The sequence below is a fragment of the Perca flavescens genome, chromosome 16, assembly GCF_004354835.1.
Source record: "Perca flavescens isolate YP-PL-M2 chromosome 16, PFLA_1.0, whole genome shotgun sequence".
Taxonomy (NCBI): domain Eukaryota; kingdom Metazoa; phylum Chordata; class Actinopteri; order Perciformes; family Percidae; genus Perca; species Perca flavescens.
The window spans coordinates 18,132,216-18,150,201 of NC_041346.1; the positions used below are offsets into that span (position 1 = coordinate 18,132,216).

At 39.8% G+C, this 17,986-nt stretch overlaps 2 protein-coding genes across 7 annotated transcripts in view; one reads left to right on the forward strand and one right to left on the reverse strand.

Annotated features, from left to right (window-relative positions):
* The window catches only part of rfx3 (regulatory factor X, 3 (influences HLA class II expression)), a 17,271-nt gene extending 13,360 nt beyond the window's left edge, over positions 1–3,911 (forward strand). For both annotated transcript variants that reach the window (XM_028601728.1, XM_028601729.1), the window contains exons 13-17: positions 122–271; positions 434–642; positions 768–921; positions 1,138–1,180; positions 1,272–3,911. In XM_028601728.1, coding sequence (XP_028457529.1) covers positions 122–271; positions 434–642; positions 768–921; positions 1,138–1,180; positions 1,272–1,552 — 837 coding nt within the window. In that variant the 3' untranslated portion in view covers positions 1,553–3,911. The remainder of the gene's footprint in view (positions 1–121; positions 272–433; positions 643–767; positions 922–1,137; positions 1,181–1,271) is intronic.
* A 5,709-nt stretch (positions 3,912–9,620) lies between these two features.
* Positions 9,621–17,559, reverse strand: smad4a (SMAD family member 4a). Of its 5 annotated transcripts, none has more exons than XM_028601177.1 (11): positions 17,474–17,559; positions 15,640–15,995; positions 15,386–15,560; positions 15,195–15,224; positions 14,903–15,106; positions 14,461–14,568; positions 13,960–14,010; positions 13,683–13,866; positions 13,346–13,514; positions 11,448–11,586; positions 9,621–10,760 (listed from the first exon to the last, which is right to left on the reverse strand). In XM_028601177.1, exons 2-11 carry the CDS (start codon positions 15,877–15,879, stop codon positions 10,549–10,551), a joined length of 1,512 nt encoding a protein of 503 aa, XP_028456978.1. In that variant the 5' UTR covers positions 15,880–15,995; positions 17,474–17,559; the 3' UTR covers positions 9,621–10,548. The 5 variants fall into 5 exon arrangements, with proteins under 5 accessions (XP_028456978.1, XP_028456972.1, XP_028456975.1 ...); XM_028601171.1 differs by lacking the exon at positions 17,474–17,559 and adding an exon at positions 17,307–17,391; XM_028601174.1 differs by lacking the exon at positions 17,474–17,559 and adding an exon at positions 17,185–17,293.
* Between the last annotated feature and the right edge of the window lie 427 nt (positions 17,560–17,986).

Below are 17,986 nucleotides of genomic sequence, written 5' to 3' on the forward strand. Positions count from 1 at the left end.
TTTCTCCATATCGCCCAGCCCTAATGTAAATACACAAGAGCAGTATTTTTACTATCAGTTTGAGGGGTATGTGTACTTAGAGGAGGTAACACCTGGGCTTTTGTTTATGCTCTTTTCACAGATTGCCGCTGTTAGTGCCTTTGCGCAAACACTGCGCAGATACACATCTCTGAACCACCTGGCTCAGGCGGCACGTGCTGTTTTGCAAAACACGTCACAGATTAACCAGATGTTGAGTGATCTCAATCGTGTTGACTTTGCCAACGTACAGGTCAGAACAGCTCTTTGTTTTTGGATATCCAGCGGTGGTGCTCTTGCTATGTGTACTATACCATTCCTTCTCTATAATCCTCTCTGTAAAAAGAACATGCATTACTTTTACTTTCACTGTACAAGTGTGAACCTGCAGTTCTTTCTCTGTGTTGCTGTATAGGAGCAGGCATCATGGGTGTGCCAGTGTGAAGAGGGAGTAGTTCAGCACTTGGAGCAGGACTTCAAGGCCACACTACAGCAGCAAAGCTCTCTGGAGCAATGGGCAGCCTGGCTGGAAAATGTGGTCACTCAGGTGCTCAACCCTTACGAGCACCGGCCCAGCTTCCCCAGGGCAGCTCGACAATTCCTGCTCAAGTGGTCCTTTTACAGGTTGGCAAAAAAAAAAATTAAATAAAATAAAACAACACTAAGACACATCTGGGAGTGTGCAGCTTTGTTTTGAAGAGACAAAACCATCACTGTTTTTTTTTTTTTTTTTTTTTATGTCTCTGCAGTTCTATGGTGATCAGGGACCTGACCCTGCGCAGTGCTGCCAGCTTTGGTTCCTTCCACTTGATTCGCCTGCTGTACGATGAATACATGTTTTACCTAGTGGAGCATCGTGTGGCACAAGCTACTGGAGAGACACCCATTGGTGTCATGGGGGAGGTATAACTGTGGCATCTTATCTTCACAGTATTTTATAGTGCCACCGTGATACACAGTATCTAGCGGATACACTATAAATCAGATGTGAAATTACCTCCGTTTGGATCTGTTGATGAAATCTGCCCGGAGGAGATGTTTTACCTAATTACAATGTAGTATCTAAACATTAAAACTGTTTGGACCCACACTAATTATGATGTTCATCTCTGTTTTCAGTTCGACAGCCTCAACACCCTGTCCCTCTCTAATATTGATAAAGGTATGTGACAAAATGTATAAAGCCTTAGAAGTTATCTCTTGACTCTATACCAGTGTTTTACATACTGTATGTGATGCTTTCTCCTGTCTAGATGAAACGAGTGGGATGGACAGTGATTTGGAAGATGACGTGGAGGAGTCCGGGGAACCTCTTGCCAAGCGAGAGAAGTCGGAGCATGAAGTGATCCAGGTGATCCAGGTCGGGGCACAAGAGGACGGGTCCCACCCTGTGGTGGGGGTCGTCCAGCCAGGTGTCCTCCACTCGCTGCCCCAGCCCCCGCAGGACCACACTGAGCACATCCTAACCCCCTCTGCCGGTACTCCCACCATCCGCCACTGCAGCGCCACAGGCAACACATATGCCTCCGTTTGAGGGTCTGAGGGCACAGCGGACCTTTTTTCACTCTCCACATATCTTTCTCTCTGTAAGTCTAGATGTTTCCGTCTTTTTCACGCATTGTCTGTGTCTGCACTTGTGCGGACACGCTCTCCGCTCCCTATCTAGCCCGGTCAGTGGAGGAGTACTGAAATGATGATACTCTGGCCAAGATGTGCTGTCCGTGTCTGACTGCTTAGATTCTGGATGTGGTGTCATCACATAAGTCTGTGCTCTATCCCAATGGGGCAGCTGGAGGAGGAATAACTTGACCCGTTAAAAGTTTCCTGCCTAGACATGACTTAACGCCTCTGTCTGTCCACACAGACCGGTTTTGTCTTGAAGGAAAATTCAACTCTTTCAAACTGCTGATGTCTCAGAGCTCAAATCCATGTCACTAGTCCCAGTGGAGCAAAGTCATCAATTGACTCAAGACCTTCACCTATTGTAAATAGTTTTGCTGTATCTTCAATTGGTATTACCCAAAACTCATGGTGCTATCGTTGTTTTGTTTTGATTTCCATTTATCCCTCCTACTTTTAGCATGATTTATGTCCACATCCATTCCAACTGCTGATAAACGTTTGGCTGAACATATATTTTTAGTATTGTATATAGCTAAAAAACAAGGGGAGGACGTTCTATGAATCTATGGCATTTGAAACAGGATCATGGGGCAGTTTTTTCTGTTCTGTTTAAAAAATATATATGGTAGCCACCCACTGATAACCATTTTAGCCACAGAAAAAAGAAACCCCTAAAGAAATATCTGTGCTGCTACTTGTGTATATAGAAATGAGATTAAGAAGACCGGCTGTACAAAACCACTTCCTCAATGCTAGCTTTTCTATGCACTCTGTGCATAACGCTTGCCTTTCTTCATTTTAGATGCTCTGTAGTGTGGTTTACTTGATCAGCCAGCTGTAATCTTGAAAACAACTTACTGGATATTTTCCCCTTTTCTTTGCAGTTTATGTCTTAATGAAATTTTCCTAAGTTCACAAAGGACCAAAAACAAACCAACAAGAGGAAGCTGAGAGGGAGCCAATTGGGCCACCTGAAAGCTGTTTCCTGTCCCACAGTGCCATGTTGCAGAGCAGACGGAATGTCAGGGATTTAATGTACCTCGGCTTTATCATAGTGCCTTATCCTTAAATGCAGCTGTCCTTGTAGTCCTGACTGTGTGCTGCAGGAAGCCCACACTCGCTCTGCGTTGTCCGAGCCAAAACTTTGGCTTTCTGGTGACTTGTGGCTGGATTTGGGCTGGCTCATCAGTGTCAAGACCAAGGAATGCAGGCACAGAAACAACTGTTGTTTTTTTCTCTGGATCAGCTCTACAAAGCTTGTTACTTATCTGAATCATGGTCTTTAGCCTTGCTCCTGCCCTCACTCTGCCCTCTTGAGGCCTATTCTTGCATTAGCCTTTGTTATCGGGTGAAGTGTGTGTGTGTTTGTGTGCGTGCGCATGTGTATGTGCGCATGTGTGTGTGTGAACACGGATGCATAGGTCTGCACTGTGTTTTTATGTGCATGTGTATATAAGCCTGTGTGTCTGCGTGCTTGTGTGAATGTGTTGGAACACATCCATCAGTCACCCTACCTCAAACCAGTGGTGCCAGCCCTTTGACGCGTGCAGCACAGTCACCAAACCTTATTGCACACACACCACTGTACTGCACAACTCTCAACGCGATAGAGAAAAACTGCTTTGCTTTTCTCTCACCTCTGATACATTTTCATTTCAGTTTTTAGCCCATAAAAATGCTTTCATCCTTTGTTCCCTGTTTAAAGATCATCTTTGTACAGTGGACCAAAAGTAGATATTTTGTGATATTCAAAGAAATATATAGATATATATAGATATATATATGTATAGTATATATAATGATGATACACTACATATATCTGTTGCTTTATACGTGATTGTTTTCTTTTCGTAGCTCCTCTGTAATTAGTTCATTGACTGTGAAATGGGAAAGGCATGGGGACTAACTTCTGATTCATTAGACTACATATTAATACTTGAACTGTTATAGCATTCTATGTTGTGGAGATTATTGAGATTAATCCTCTAAATAGGAACATTTTGTTACTAAAAATGATTTTTGTTATTGTTTTTTCCATGCTTGTTGAAATGGTCTGCACGATTTCTCTGCAGAGATGTTTATTTATTGATATTTATTGTGTTTTGGTTTAGATGCTTACGCATTACAACATATTATAATGGGTACTGATAATGAATCATGAATTACACCACTGGAAACAGCAGACCTACTGTACAGGAGGACCAGAGGGTTTTTGTTGTTGTTGTTGTTTTTCTTTATAAGTCATGATGTATGTAGGTTGATTAAGGTTTGAAAAAAAGAAAAAAAAGGTTGGCACTGTATTTGCTGTAATCACTTTCCTTAGGCTTTATCACCAGTATCTCCAATGATTCCTTCAAATACTAGAAGTACACACGGGATCTTTGCCAAATTCTTTCTTTGTGCCTGTGTAGAAAACGTGCTTAGCAGTAGAAGAGGGTGGGAGAGCAAATACTGCATGTCATTTAGGTTTACTGGGTCAGTGGACTCTCACAGATGGTTTGTTGAATCATTTTCATGACACTTTGGGGAATCTGCAAAGTAAATTCCGGCAAGCCCAAAGATACATTCCTCATCTATTAAACCTAGGGTACACATCTCATACTGTAGCTTTACTCGGAGTCTGCTGGCTTGAAATGTCTGGCTTACCAGATCTAGGAGTTGAGCGCACACAAACCTGGCTTTCTTATTATATTGCTTAACAACAGTTTGAAAAGTGTGCAGGAAAAGGTCAATAAACTATACGTAGCTGAAAGTTGTAAGGCCTGAGGCATTTTGTTTACATCAGCCTGTGACCATGACTCCCTGACTTTTGGTATTAAACTGTTGAATGCAAGTTGGAAGAAGCGCTGCACATAAATCTGTGTTCTCATAATAACTGCGACAAAATGAACTCCATTCCCAAGAGCTCACTTGACTGACTCCAACATGCACTGAATTTTTGTAAATGACGTTATAAAAAAGGGATGGGGTTCTGTCTGTGACTTCAAATTTAAAATTATGTTGTAAATCTGGATATGTGTGCCAGTTAGGAAGGAAGGTTTTGCAGGATACTTTTTCTATCCTTTGACCTTTCTCCCACTGAATGATTTTTTTTTTTTTCACATATGAATTTAAGCTCCCTTGTCATATAAATGAAGTACAAGATTGTAGATGTAAACTTGTTTTATTTTGTGCCTGAAATGAAAATGGCTTATAAAATGTTTTCTTTAAATCTTAATTGTGTGCTTTCTGGTCTTGCACGCCTATTGTGTGCTGTTTGTAATTTTGTGTTTTTTCGTCAATTCTGTTATTTCCCCTTTTTGTTATACATAGACTAATGTGCCAGTGATTCAGCTTTCTGCATCTCAAAGCCTGCCTGGTTAACACTGGACCAATGCTAATGCTGCCAACACAATTGTACTTTATTTCTCAGTGTCTTTGAAATCGAAAAGTTAGATTGTTTTTGTAACAGCTGCTTGCAAAGGAGCCCGTTTCCAACCAGAAAAAAAAAAAGACATAAGCTATTCCTTAACTTGTCATAGGAGCGAAAGCTAAGAGATGCCTCTTCACCTGGACAAAATGGCAGCTTCACTGACCCATAGCAGACTCCAGTGCCTTTAATTTCGCCCCGGCCAGAGCAGATGGCCTGGGTGACTATTGGGTCTCTGGTGGGCTACAGATAGAGGCTATCAGAGCAGATATTTAATTGCACAGGTGCTGCCACTGAGAAGACACCAGGGAAGCATAAAGACCTGTCCTCAGACTGGACTATTTATTGACTGGATGTGACGCCACAGACACACACACACACACGTAGTAGTTTACACATGGTACATTACCTGCAGACGGCTTTTTATTGTACAGAACTGGTTATTGAACATGGAGTTACTGTAAGTAAAATGCTCTTATGCATTGTTTTCTCTATGATCGTGGTTTCTTTTGTCAAATGATATTTTCTGAATGCTGTGACCTGTTTGAGATTTGTATTTGGATGTTTTCAAGTGCCATTTGACAGTCTAGTGAGTCGTGGCCATCTGTAGCACGCTCTAATGCAAGCACAAGCATTTGGCAGTGGCATTTGAGGAAGGTTTTTATTTTGATTCACCCTAGACAAAATATGTATATATCAAAAACTGAAAAAGGTATATTTATTTGTGTCTTATTTGATTTGGTGAACATTTTATCAGATATGTTGGCTAAAATGCTTTTGTGATTTCTTTTTCCTCTTTTTTTTGGGATAATGTATAGTATCTGATATAATATATACACACAAATTCATGTGACTCTTTGTGTGCCATTCAGTTTTCTTCTCAAATTGGCAAGCGAACCAATGTGTGTAGGGTGATTTGTATTGTGTATTTTACATAAAAAACGAGGACAATTGGGGGACTATTATATTTATAAAGACATTATCATTTAGTGTGTCGTATTGATGAATATAGAAACTATTAAAGACACATGTAGTTTGGTTTTCTGAATATTTCAGATCTCAGCTCAGGCTAGCTTCTTAGTGTTGTTTTCTTAAGATTTGTGACTCGTCTTTGCAGTAATAAACGTTTTCTTGTTCAAAGTCATGTGTCCTATCATTTTGACTCTTCACACTAAAAGAAAATTCCAAACTAGTGTTAGCCAATTGTATTTTATTTAACCAGACTCGTACATATACCAACACCAATATCATCCAAACTCCGTACGTATTCAGAATGTATGACACAATTGTAAAGATTAAGATGAGCAGGAATTTGCATTTCCTGAAAATTTAACAGCATCATTCTTTATTTTTGTGGTTCCCTACTGTAAAGGTAGCAAAAAGAGTATAAAATACTGCAACAGCTGTAGGTAAACTGAGCTCTAAATACCAAAATACTGTTTTATCAATTGTGCTGAGCAAAAACTGAAATTGTTCAGTTGATAATTAAAACTAAGATTTACAAGCGACATAACACTAAAACGACTGGAGTCTGATAACCTTTTCATTGGATATATTTGGCATCAATATGGCTTACACTTCCTCTCACAGTTCATTCCTTTACTCAGCTGTTGGCTAGAATACGTTACGGTAAGTGTCATCCAAGTAATGCTCAAATTAAAATGAGTGGTGGTGAGCCATTTTAAAGTGATGTTGATGTTTTACCCAAAATGCATCTTTCGAGTATCAAAGATTTACCACCTTTAGGTTTGAAAGGTTTACCCAATAGTTTCATCCTACACAGACAATATTTAAAATTTGTATTAACCATTCTTACACTACAACTCAATGGGCCCTATCTTGCACCCAGCGCAATTGCCTTTGTACACCGACGCATGTATCATTCCTATTTTGCACCCGACGCACAGCGGACTTTTCCCTCCACAGACGCACGTCGGTAAATTAGGGAATGTATTTGCGCTCCCGGGGGCGGTTCAGCGAAAACAGGAGGCGTGTTCCGGCGCAAACGTTATTGGTGGTATTTTGCAGTTTCAGAAAACAATTCCGCCACTGACCAGGAAAAACCTGGTCTAAAGTCAGTGGCGCTAGTCTAAAGTCAGTAGCGCGTTATTCAGATGCTATTTTAGGGGCGCATGCTTGACCATAATGTAGCGTGTGCACAATGCGCATACACTTCTCTCATCTAAACGGACGCAGCAATTCCCATTTTTGCAAACCATACATAATTACAAGGAAAAATATTACTGAAAATGCGCTTCAGGTGTTTGGATCGGTCAGGAGGAACTTTACAGTACAGTCCTCAAAAAGTCGCAGCATTCTTTGTGGCTTGTTGTGATTTACACACCATTTCCATGAATCATGGATGTGTTGATGACATAAATGAGGAAATATTAGAGGACTTAAGGAGACGTGATGTTGACACTCCGGCGGGATCTGGTCCGGGAGTAATGCGCGATGCGCTCCTGATGGAGCGGGTGGACGAAGATGGTGTGGGGAGGAAGAGGAAGGGGCACAACAGGAGCAAGTGGTACGTTTGGAGCCTCCATGGCTGCAGCAATCCTCTCCAGACTGTGGAGATGCGCCCGAGAGGCCGCAGCAACATCGGCACCCGGCCAAAACGGGCATTTATTACTTTTCCGCATCCCGGACAGCTCCACTGGCGTGCGTCAGGCAAATCCGCCGTTATAATAGCAATCCGCCATGGAACAAGCGCGCCTGCTCTTAAAGGGAATGTGAGCTGACGCTCTGATTGGTTTATTGCACGTTACGCCCAAACCACACCTAGCTACTTGAGACCAACCCATTTTAGATTTGCGTCGGGCGCAAGACTCATTTATCCCGCCGGTATAATAGCAACAGCGCCCGAGATCCGCCCACAAAGCCACTTGCGTTTTGCGTTTCATACTTGCGTTTCAGATCATTAAAATAGGGCCCAATATGTTCCAAACAGTAATATTTTTTGCCAGAACAGAGCTAAATACACCTTTCAAACCTGCTGTGGGTGAGCGTTTGATAACGAAAACAGATTTCAGGCAAACTATTTGAAGCACATATTCCATGGATCCTACCAAGGCCATCAGCAAGAAATACTTTTTAACTATGCTAAGAAATTAAATGGATACCACGCATGAGACTATGAAACAAGACAAAATACAGTTAGGCAAATTAATAAAGTGCTAATGGACACTATGTGGGCATCTAATAATAAAATGACAATTATAAATAATATTACAATGTTTTATAAAACTGATGATAAACTTGATTCATAAAAAGGTTGATAAACTTAAGTAAAAGAAAATAAATCACTTCTCAATGTTATAACAGCCTTGACTGGTGGTAGAATAATGGAACTTTTATGGTGTTGCAAGAGAAGCCAAGGTCAGCTAAAAACGGGCTTTTCAAATGCTTTTTACGTTAGTAAAAACAACTATTTGGGGGGAATATATATATACACACACATTATGTATATGTATATATATATATATATATATATATATATATATATATATATATATATACACTACCGGTCAAAAGTTTGGGGTCACTTAGAAATTTCCATTCCACTCCATTCCAGACACAATACCTGCTGAGATCAGTTGCATTGTTTTTTTAATCAGAACAGCAGTTTTCAGATTACATTATGTGCTTACATAATTGCTAAAGGGTTCTCAACTGTTGTAGAAAGAAGTGGCTGAAGAAATGCTTGAAATCCATGTTTTTTGGTCTAAACGTCATACTCAAATTAAAAGTAGAACAGCTCCCATATACTTTGACACTCAGGGGTGTGCCTGATATCATTGGAAAGGAAACATTCTCAAGTTTTTGTTACAAGTGTCAGGGCGATTCTAGGCCTTACTGACACAGAGTTACAGAGGCTAGAATGAAGGTGTTTTATTTCCGTCCAAGTCATACATCTGTAAAGTGATTAGAATACACTGCTGTAAACACATTTGACAGGTGACAGACGCCACAGCATTAGCCACATGTCTCAGCTTACTACAGAAACAATCCAGACACCAAAAGACTCAAAAAATGGATTTTATATGATTTCTTTCTACAGATATGTCTGTGCGTTTTTTTATTTCAATTTGAAAAGTACAAAGAAAAAAGCCCAAAAACTACAAAATACAACAATTCTCAAATACACAAACACACCCACATCAATCACCTTTCCAATGATATCAGGCACACCCCTGGGTGTCAAAGTATATGGGAGCTGTACCACTTTTAATTTGGGTATGACGTTTAGACCAAAAAACATGGATTTCAAGCATTTCTTCAGCCACTTCTTTCTACAACAGTTGAGAACCCTTTAGCAATTATGTAAGCACATAATGTAATCTGAAAACTGCTGTTCTGATTAAAAAAAACAATGCAACTGATCTCAGCAGGTATTGTGTCTGGAATGGAAATTTCTAAGTGACCCCAAACTTTTGACCGGTAGTGTGTGTGTGTGTGTGTGTGTGTGTGTGTGTGTATATGTGTATATGTGTATATATATATATATATATATATATATATATATATATATATATATATATATATATACATATACACACACACACACACACACACACATATATATATATATTTATTTTTTTTAACGTCAAATAAGGACTGTCAGCATTGAAAAATAATTAAGATTACATCTTTCAAAAACATAATGAATAACATGATTTTACATAAATATCCTGATTTGTGAGGTGAAAAACTCCACTTACATGAAGCCACATAAGCACTGGAGAGCCAATAGAAGGGGACTGGATCGGCAGTATACTCCAACTGAAATGACATTTAGTATGTTCAGACAGGGTAAATAACAGGTTCTCATCCAATACAAGGCATCACATTGTGCTCAGCTTTACTGGTGTTAGGCCAAATAGTTTGCCCTCTTACTAAATAGTCCAAAAGAGGATTTTTGTCAGTCATTTACAGGAGCTCTATACATCTTCAAATCTTAAAAGGGGAAAGGTTCACACTGAAAAAAGATGACAGCAGAGTATAAATCATTTTGTGTTTAACACCCTACACTCTCTTGTGGTTATGAATTTCTTTTGTATAATATCAAGGATAAATACATTTTGTATCTTTTATCATATCAGTGTGCGAGTATTTTTGTATCAACTTGAGATTTGAGAGACACACAGCCTTGTTAACTTCATGCTGTTGTGAAGTTCCAATTGGTAAACAATGTCAGGATACTGGCTTCCTTTTTCATCCTCTTGGCAGCATGTTTCCAGAGTACTACAACTTATCCCAATGTACTTCCCATGTTGCTCCAGCTGTTTGGAAGTCAATGACACCAGAACTGCTTGCAGCTCTTGACTTGAAAGCATTGTGTTTGGAGTATACTGCCAGCATTTATGTCCTTGTTGGTACTCCTACAACCTACTCAGAATCCCTGCAGTTACAGTCCTCATTTGACACTCCAGGCCTATAGGTGGAGGGCTCTGTTAAAAAAGTAGCCTGATTGTTTTCTTCTTTTGTACAAGTTCAACTCAGTCAAGAGGCTGAGGGTCAGCTATGGGCATGGTGTGCAGAACTTCATCCAGTAGCTGTAGAGCTCGATGTAAATGAATTTCAATCCAGCAGGGTGTCTCTTTAATGCTTTGTCGTGGGTAGTCGGGCCCCCAGCCCTTCACGAAGCTCATCCGCAGGATGCACAGCCTGCGCAGGTCATCAACCCCAATGCCTGCTGCAGCCGAAAGACCTGCAAGGGAATTACAGGCAGAATCTTTAGATTGATGTGGCACTATAGGCCAAAGCTTGCAGAGATATGTTAGCAAAGTTACTTTTGTAGTAAAAGTTTGAACACATACCAGATAGACATACAGCCAAGTAGAAAAGTACTACAGTCAAAGGCATAGCTTCCACTGTGATCAGGCCACACATGTTTTACTTCAAGCTAAAACCCAGTCATCGTGTAAATGTTAGCCTGTAGTGATGTTAGCTATATGTAACTTTATTTCATCATCTACAACTTATTGTCACTGCTGAGCATGCCAATGCTGAAAACATTTTGTACAAGTACAAAAACAGACAAAGCAAGTCGAACTGCTTGGTGTGTACTCTAAATCAATAACTTAACTACAGCTTTCCAATAAATAAGAAACGTGAAAAAAAGGAGCAGAGTTAAGATATGCTGACTGAAAATACAGCCTGTATCCCAGTTTTTATTTTCTTCATCATTAAAAAAAAAAAAAAAAAAAAAAAAAAAAGACTGCTAGTTGCTTTTCTCTGTTCATGCTGCTCTATAATTCTCTTGCTCACAATGCTGTGCATTCTAATGCCATACCAAAGTCCCTAATATTAGTCTGGAAAGGGAAGTTGATGTTGAGAAGCAATCATAATAATAATACACTTGTTGCAGGGTAAGTGCAGCAGTATGAACACTCACTGATGGCAGGGGCGATGCCTCCCACAGAGCCAGGCCCGGGAATGTTCCCGGACACTGCTGCTGCCTGGGCTGCAGCTGCGGCCTGAGCTGTCGCTGCCTGCTGCTGCATCTGCCTGTGGCACTGACGCAAGTCGAACACCTGGCAGGGGACCAGACAAATGCTAAAATCAAGATATTGAAGAGACAAGATACTGAATGGACACTCAATCATTTTGACTGTCTAACCGCATCGGAGTTGGATTAATGTGTGTGTGTGTGTGTGTGTGTGTGTGTGTGTGTGTGTGTGTGTGTGTGTGTGTGTATTAGGGATGGGGGGAAAAAATCGATACAGCATAGTATTGCAATATTTTCTGTGGCAATACCGTATTGATACACAGACGCCAAGTATCGATCTTTTATGATATATGTGTTGGTCTGCTTGACAATCTGATTTTGCAGCAATAAAATTGAAGTGAGAAGAACAAACTGAGAAATGTATCTTTTTAGATAAAACAGATGTTGACAAAGTTTCCTTTTGGGGACATAATTTGAAATTGGGAAAAATTTGAAGTTGGAAAAAAGGTAATGAATTGCAATATATCACAGAATATTGCAATATGTTTGAAATTGCAATAATATCGTATCGTGACATAAGTATCGTGATGATATCGTATCGTAAGGCCTCTGGTGATTCCCACCCCTAGTATGTATGTATTAGGGCTGTCAAACAATTATTTTTTTTTTAAATTGCAATTAATCGCATGTTTTATCACGTGATTAAAATGCTATTATTTTGCATTTCAGAACTGTTTTTAGTACATATTAACAATGGAAAGCAATTTCACTGCCTGAAAACGCACTTTTTTGAAACCAGGTCTCAGGGTGAAAAAATCCGAAAACGGCTCTCGTTTGGCTTTGTATGGATGGTAAATACGGATCCGTATCGGATGTCATCGCCACACCCCTTTTACACCCTCTCCCATGACCGCTGACGCACACAACTGCGGTGAAGCTAAGCGAGCATGTCCCATCTCCGTGGTCAAACCAGCTCACTTCATCTAAATACTGTGTCTCTGCTCCCTGACCCTTCCCTCTGGATTCTACACAAGATATATTGCTAACGTTATGTAGCCAACGTTAAACATCGCTAAAGTAGCTGACCGCTAAAGTAGCTGACCGCTCCAGCAGCGAAGTAACGTTAAAGTTAGCTGCTATGGCTATCTGTTTATAAAGTGGAAGTAAATAACTTATCAACTAGCTAGCTAATCTGTCTGCTTATCAACTCCTTGAACGGATTATAGTAACTTTTACCACGGTTTATTGTAGAAAGGCTACTGCAAGAAAAATGTATAGATTAATAAAAAGACATCATTCATGGATCATTGATGTTTGTTTGACTGCCGATGTTAGAGCTAGCGAACGTTAGCGCGCTAACGTTAGCTCGCTGCTAGCGCGCTGCAATCATGCAAAATATAAAGCAATCCAACAGCACATTATACAACGTAAACAAAGACACATTTTCTTGCGGCGGCCTTTATAAAATGAGCAGTGGTGAAAGGTATTATAGTCCACGGATGTATTAAGAGAAAATGATAATCTAGCTAGTCATGTTATGATGGGAAGTGGAAGCTGGAAGTGACTATGCTCTTCTCCGTTTTTTGGTGAATTTCTGTAGTAGAAACAGCGCCGCCTATATGCCTGGCATATGAAGTAGCGTATTGAGTCAATCACTTTAAAAGTGGATTCCTTTGGACGCAACTATTCTTGAAACGAATCCAGGGAAGATGGGTAAAAAAAAGATTGTTTTGGTACGTGTGGACGGGGCCTTAATCACAGCATTTAGGAGTTTGTAAATTTGAATAACACCTACTTGGAATGTATCTCTGTTTCATTGTATGACCATTGTACGGCAATCTCACCTTGATGTAAGCGCTTGGGTAGATCTTGTGAACTGCATCTCCAGGGGCACGTCCAGCCTCTCGATCCAGGTAATAGCTCTGCACAAACACTGCATGATCACTCAAACAGCGCACCCAGACGTCTCCTTCACCTTTGCACTCCAGCTGCATGCCTTTGCCAATGTGTAGCCTAAGGACAGAAAGGAGAGGGAAAAAAATGGTAAACACAGTCAGAAAACTGAGACATTACCTAGACACTGCATTACTTTCAATCACTTATCATATCTAGAAACATACAGTTAACGAATTGCTTGAATCAACTAAATGATGATATATCTCCAAGTATGTGGGGGAGTACCTGGCTCTCTCTATGTTCTCTGTCCTGTGGACATTGCTCAGCTGGCCCAAGCAAAAGCGGTCCCCTCCTGATGGATCAACGTAGCCATCCACAGTCACTATCGGACATGTGGATTGCACCTTAAACGTCTCCCCAACTTGGACATCCATCTCAAAGTAAGCAATGGAGCACCAGTACTCTGGAGCTGAAACAACCCAACAAACAACTACAGGTTAAATGGGTTACACCGATTATGTTAAATATGTGGATTGACGTCCATCTGCAACTCCATACTCACAAGGGTGATTGGATATGGGGGGCTGGAACGCAATTTCATTGGGAACAGGCCCTGCAAGAACATGTCAATATTAGTTTTGAACAAGCAATTCTAAAACTAAACCTGTTCTTACGATGTGACATGTTATCATGCAGCACACATTGTGCAGTAACGGTGCTGAAAATGACCAGATTTCATAAAATGTCAAAAGGTTGAGGCTGATCTTGAACATGCATGGCTAGTCTTTAATTCAACCACAGTACAACATTTTGCATTAGCACTTACGCATATGTATAATGCATTAATATATATAAAAATGAGAAAGTCTGCTGGGGAAAAGAGTTGTTGATCTACACCACCTACGTCACTTTTACACATTTTTCAATTCAACTTTTACATCTGGTAAATTCCCTTAATATGGAAATCAATTTAAGAGATTCCATTGAATAAAAGAAAGAATATGGACTATTTATAAGGCTTAATGTGAGTTTTGCAGAATAGTTTTGTTTTTCATCAACTCACAGTAATGCCCTGTGTGAGGCATGGGTGGATGATGCTGTAGATGCCCGTTCTGATGTTGAGGCACTGCAGCGGTGAAGCTGCCATTTCTGCTCCAATTGGAGGTAGGGTCTGTAAATATAAATTAATAAATAGTTGTGTTGCCAAATTTGTGCCAACTTGAGGTCTGTGTGGTAGATCAGATTATAAAGCTAAATGAAAAAAATGTTTATTACATGCAAAGTAACTCTGCCCAATTAAAAATTCAAACTAATCAACAGGCAATTCCTTTATAAAAAATAAAATAGGTGCTTATGAAATGGCCTGAACCTACTTGTACAAGGATACAAAATTAATATTTTTACAGCATTTTTTTTATTTTTTATTTCTGACTGGCAAAAACTAGCACAGACTGTATCTTCCATTGTGTTTTGCATATATGTGTGGTCCCCGTGTAGTTTCTCACTTGATGGTCCAACGCTGATGGTAGAGAAAACAGAGGTTGAAGCTGAACCGCTGCCCTCCGATGGGGGGAGTAGAGAGGGGCTGATGAAGATCTCCTGTGGACCGGGTCTTGCCGGGGGATGCTGGATAGTCTGCAAGTGGCTTTCAGAGCTTGAGTGAGATTGCTGGTTGTCATAGTCATACTCATCCTTTACCAAGAGTGAACCTACATGAAGGCAACAGACATAGGTAAGACTAATGGACATCCATAAAATCTTCAACGAGCAAACAGGAAAATGTTGGCACCTCCTTACCTGAATTTGAAAGGGTCAGGCCTGATAAGTCTGCAAAAATGTGAAAATTAACAGATATATCATTCATAAGTGCTGTAGACTTCTATCAACCCCCCAATCCTTCAGCGTGTCTCTAGTAGCATTCTGTTTTTACCAATAACTTAAAACAATGGGATCTAGTCAAGACTAACAAACCTGTGATGTTCACTTACCAATGCTCGGAGAGACGACCCTCTCGTAGTGGTATGGGTTGACACAAACATTGTCACATTTCAAGTCAAAGGCATACTGGCAATATTTCACGTGTTTCAATTCATTCTTGTGTAGATCAGGCCATCGCCATAGTCGGGCATAGACAACATGAGGAAAACCTTTTCGCCCTGCAACCTAAAGCACAGAGAGCAAGATTTACTGAGATAGGTAGTGTTTTCTCATACAATAACAAGAAGCTTAATATTAAACCAACCTGTAGGCGTCCATCCAAAGTTCTCTGTATGGTTACACACTTGCTAGGATGAGCTCCATTCGTAGTGATGGCTGTGATAAGGGAATCCAGCTCATCTTTCTTCTCCTTCAGCTTCTTGACAAGACTTTCAATAGCTCGCTTAGCAAAGCTTTCACTCTCCCCTCCCTGTCGGTGGCACATCAGGCTATGCACAATGCTTAGGCAGGCATCATTGCTTGTGGGAGTGTTTGTGATTGACATCTTACTCCTTAGGTTTCAACCTTGGGGAGACTTTCAGTGGTATCCTCTATGCCTTTTATCAGTAGAAGTGTCAAAGTGAAAGTACTGTTGATTGAATGCTGCCCGAGCTTAGCAACCTAAAACAGAAAGAGTAGTGTCTTATGACCATAGACTATAAATACGAGTTTAGATGGGTATGACAAACAAAATTCACATTGCATTACATAAAGTGAAACTCAATGTACACTCTGTGTATCACCCTGACTTAATGTCAGGTGTAGGAAGAGAGGGATCATGTTCAGCTCTCTATGAAGTCAATAATATACCTTTAAAATGAAAGATGACAATCAACAATTTAGCCACAGTGGCTGGAGAAAAGGGTTTTCTGGCAACTTTTAAAAACTCTACATATAGCCTACATATTTTAAGTTGTCTTGCTATCTTACTCTGCGAATATACCCATCTTAGTGTGACGTGTTTTACAACTACGGTAACTTTTGCTTTAAACATAAATTTCAAATTGACAACCACAGCATTAATTCACAGCTCACGTTCAATCATGCAGAAGCTCGGACTGGTCGTCCTCTGCAAATATTGTATTTAAATAAAGGCTGAAATGCAAAACAAAACGTTTTTATGGCACCAAAAACTGTATTTTACTCTATTGATATAGTGGGATTATCATATCAAATGTAAAAATAATGAAATTAAGATACAATAAACATTATGTTAACGTTAGGTTTTAAAGAGCATTTTTACAGCAAACGTAGCTAGCCCAGATGGGTAAGGTTAACGTAGCTAACATTAGCAGAGCTAGCTAGCTAATAAACACAGGTAACGTTAACTTATCTTTCCTCACAATGCCTCAGTAGTGTGCAACCCAACCTGACCTAAATTATAATGATCAATACTTACATACGACTATTAAAATAAATACATAGCTATGTTTAACAAATATACAATTGTTGAGGAGCATTAAGATAGATAACATTGCTCAGCTAACGTTAATGTTGAGTAGTTCTGTGGGCGTTAGCTGGGCTGTTAGCTAACGTTGACGCTAATGTTACTTTATAAAGCATTCGTCTCCTATCATTACCTGAATCAAACACAAACTAGACTTAAAGTGATTTATCCGCGCAGTAGCATTAATACCAGTGGTGCAAGATGATAAGCGAGTGGCTTAAGCTACCTAAATGTTGATATGCTATCTAACGTTATTAGCACACACGCTAACTAAAGCTACAAGACCATCCATGTACAAGACCCTCAACTTAACGCTAGCTCGCTGGCTAACCCTCTATGATGACCCAAATCCGCTAACGTTACCTCGTGAAATGTTACAATATCACATTAGCTAAATGTGTACATGTAGCCGTTTATCTGTTGCCCTTGTTACACTAAACTGTAAAAATGTATATTAACAATAATATAACAACACATTAACCTACCACGAAAATAAACAAAAAAATCCTCTCCACCCACCACGCTCCAACTGCGCATGCACGCGTAAATGTGACAGGCGTGGTTCTGTTGTTTATCTTATTGCAAAAAAATTAAACCTAACGTTACCCCCATAGACAGTACCCACCCATAGACAGTATATAATTGTACCCACCTACTGTTTGCCATAGACAGTAAAGCCCTTGCACAATGTACATTATTTTTAGAGCGAGAAGGTGGCGGTAATGCACACAAAAAAAATTGTTTGACAACCGCCATAAAATGTTAGAAGAAGAAGAATGTTAGAGCGAGTACAGCTATATATATATATATATTTTTTTTTTTTTTTTTTTTTTTTTTTTTTTTACTATAATGATCCAGTTAATTTATTTTCTGAGAATTTGTCTCACTGTTCTGTGCTACATGTGTGCCAATTTGAGTGTGCACTGCAGTGCAGCAGATATTTTAGTAATTCTGAAAATGTGATTAAAATAAGCCATGGTTTAATTAAGTATTCAACAGTCAAGTAAGTCAAACAATCATACTGTCTAAATTCCAATTAAAAAATGACCAATTAGTGCCAGATTATCAACTTGTCAAAAAGGTAAACTGCTCAGGGGCCCCCAAACATCCCAGCTTGACTGTGTCTCAAATCACTTGGTTTGTAGAATATGCACCCCTAAAGCAC

What these genes read in the sequence shown, in the direction of transcription:
- smad4a (XM_028601177.1), bottom strand. Translation starts at nt 15,879, where the DNA reads ATGTCAATCACAAACACTCCCACAAGCAATGATGCCTGCCTAAGCATT. An exon ending in GGTCGTCTCTCCGAGCATTG is followed by an intron (nt 15,225 to 15,385) that starts GTAAGTGAACAT and finishes ACATTTTTGCAG; the next exon opens with ACTTATCAGGCCTGACCCTT. An exon ending in CATCAGCGTTGGACCATCAA is followed by an intron (nt 14,569 to 14,902) that starts GTGAGAAACTAC and finishes TTATATTTACAG; the next exon opens with ACCCTACCTCCAATTGGAGC.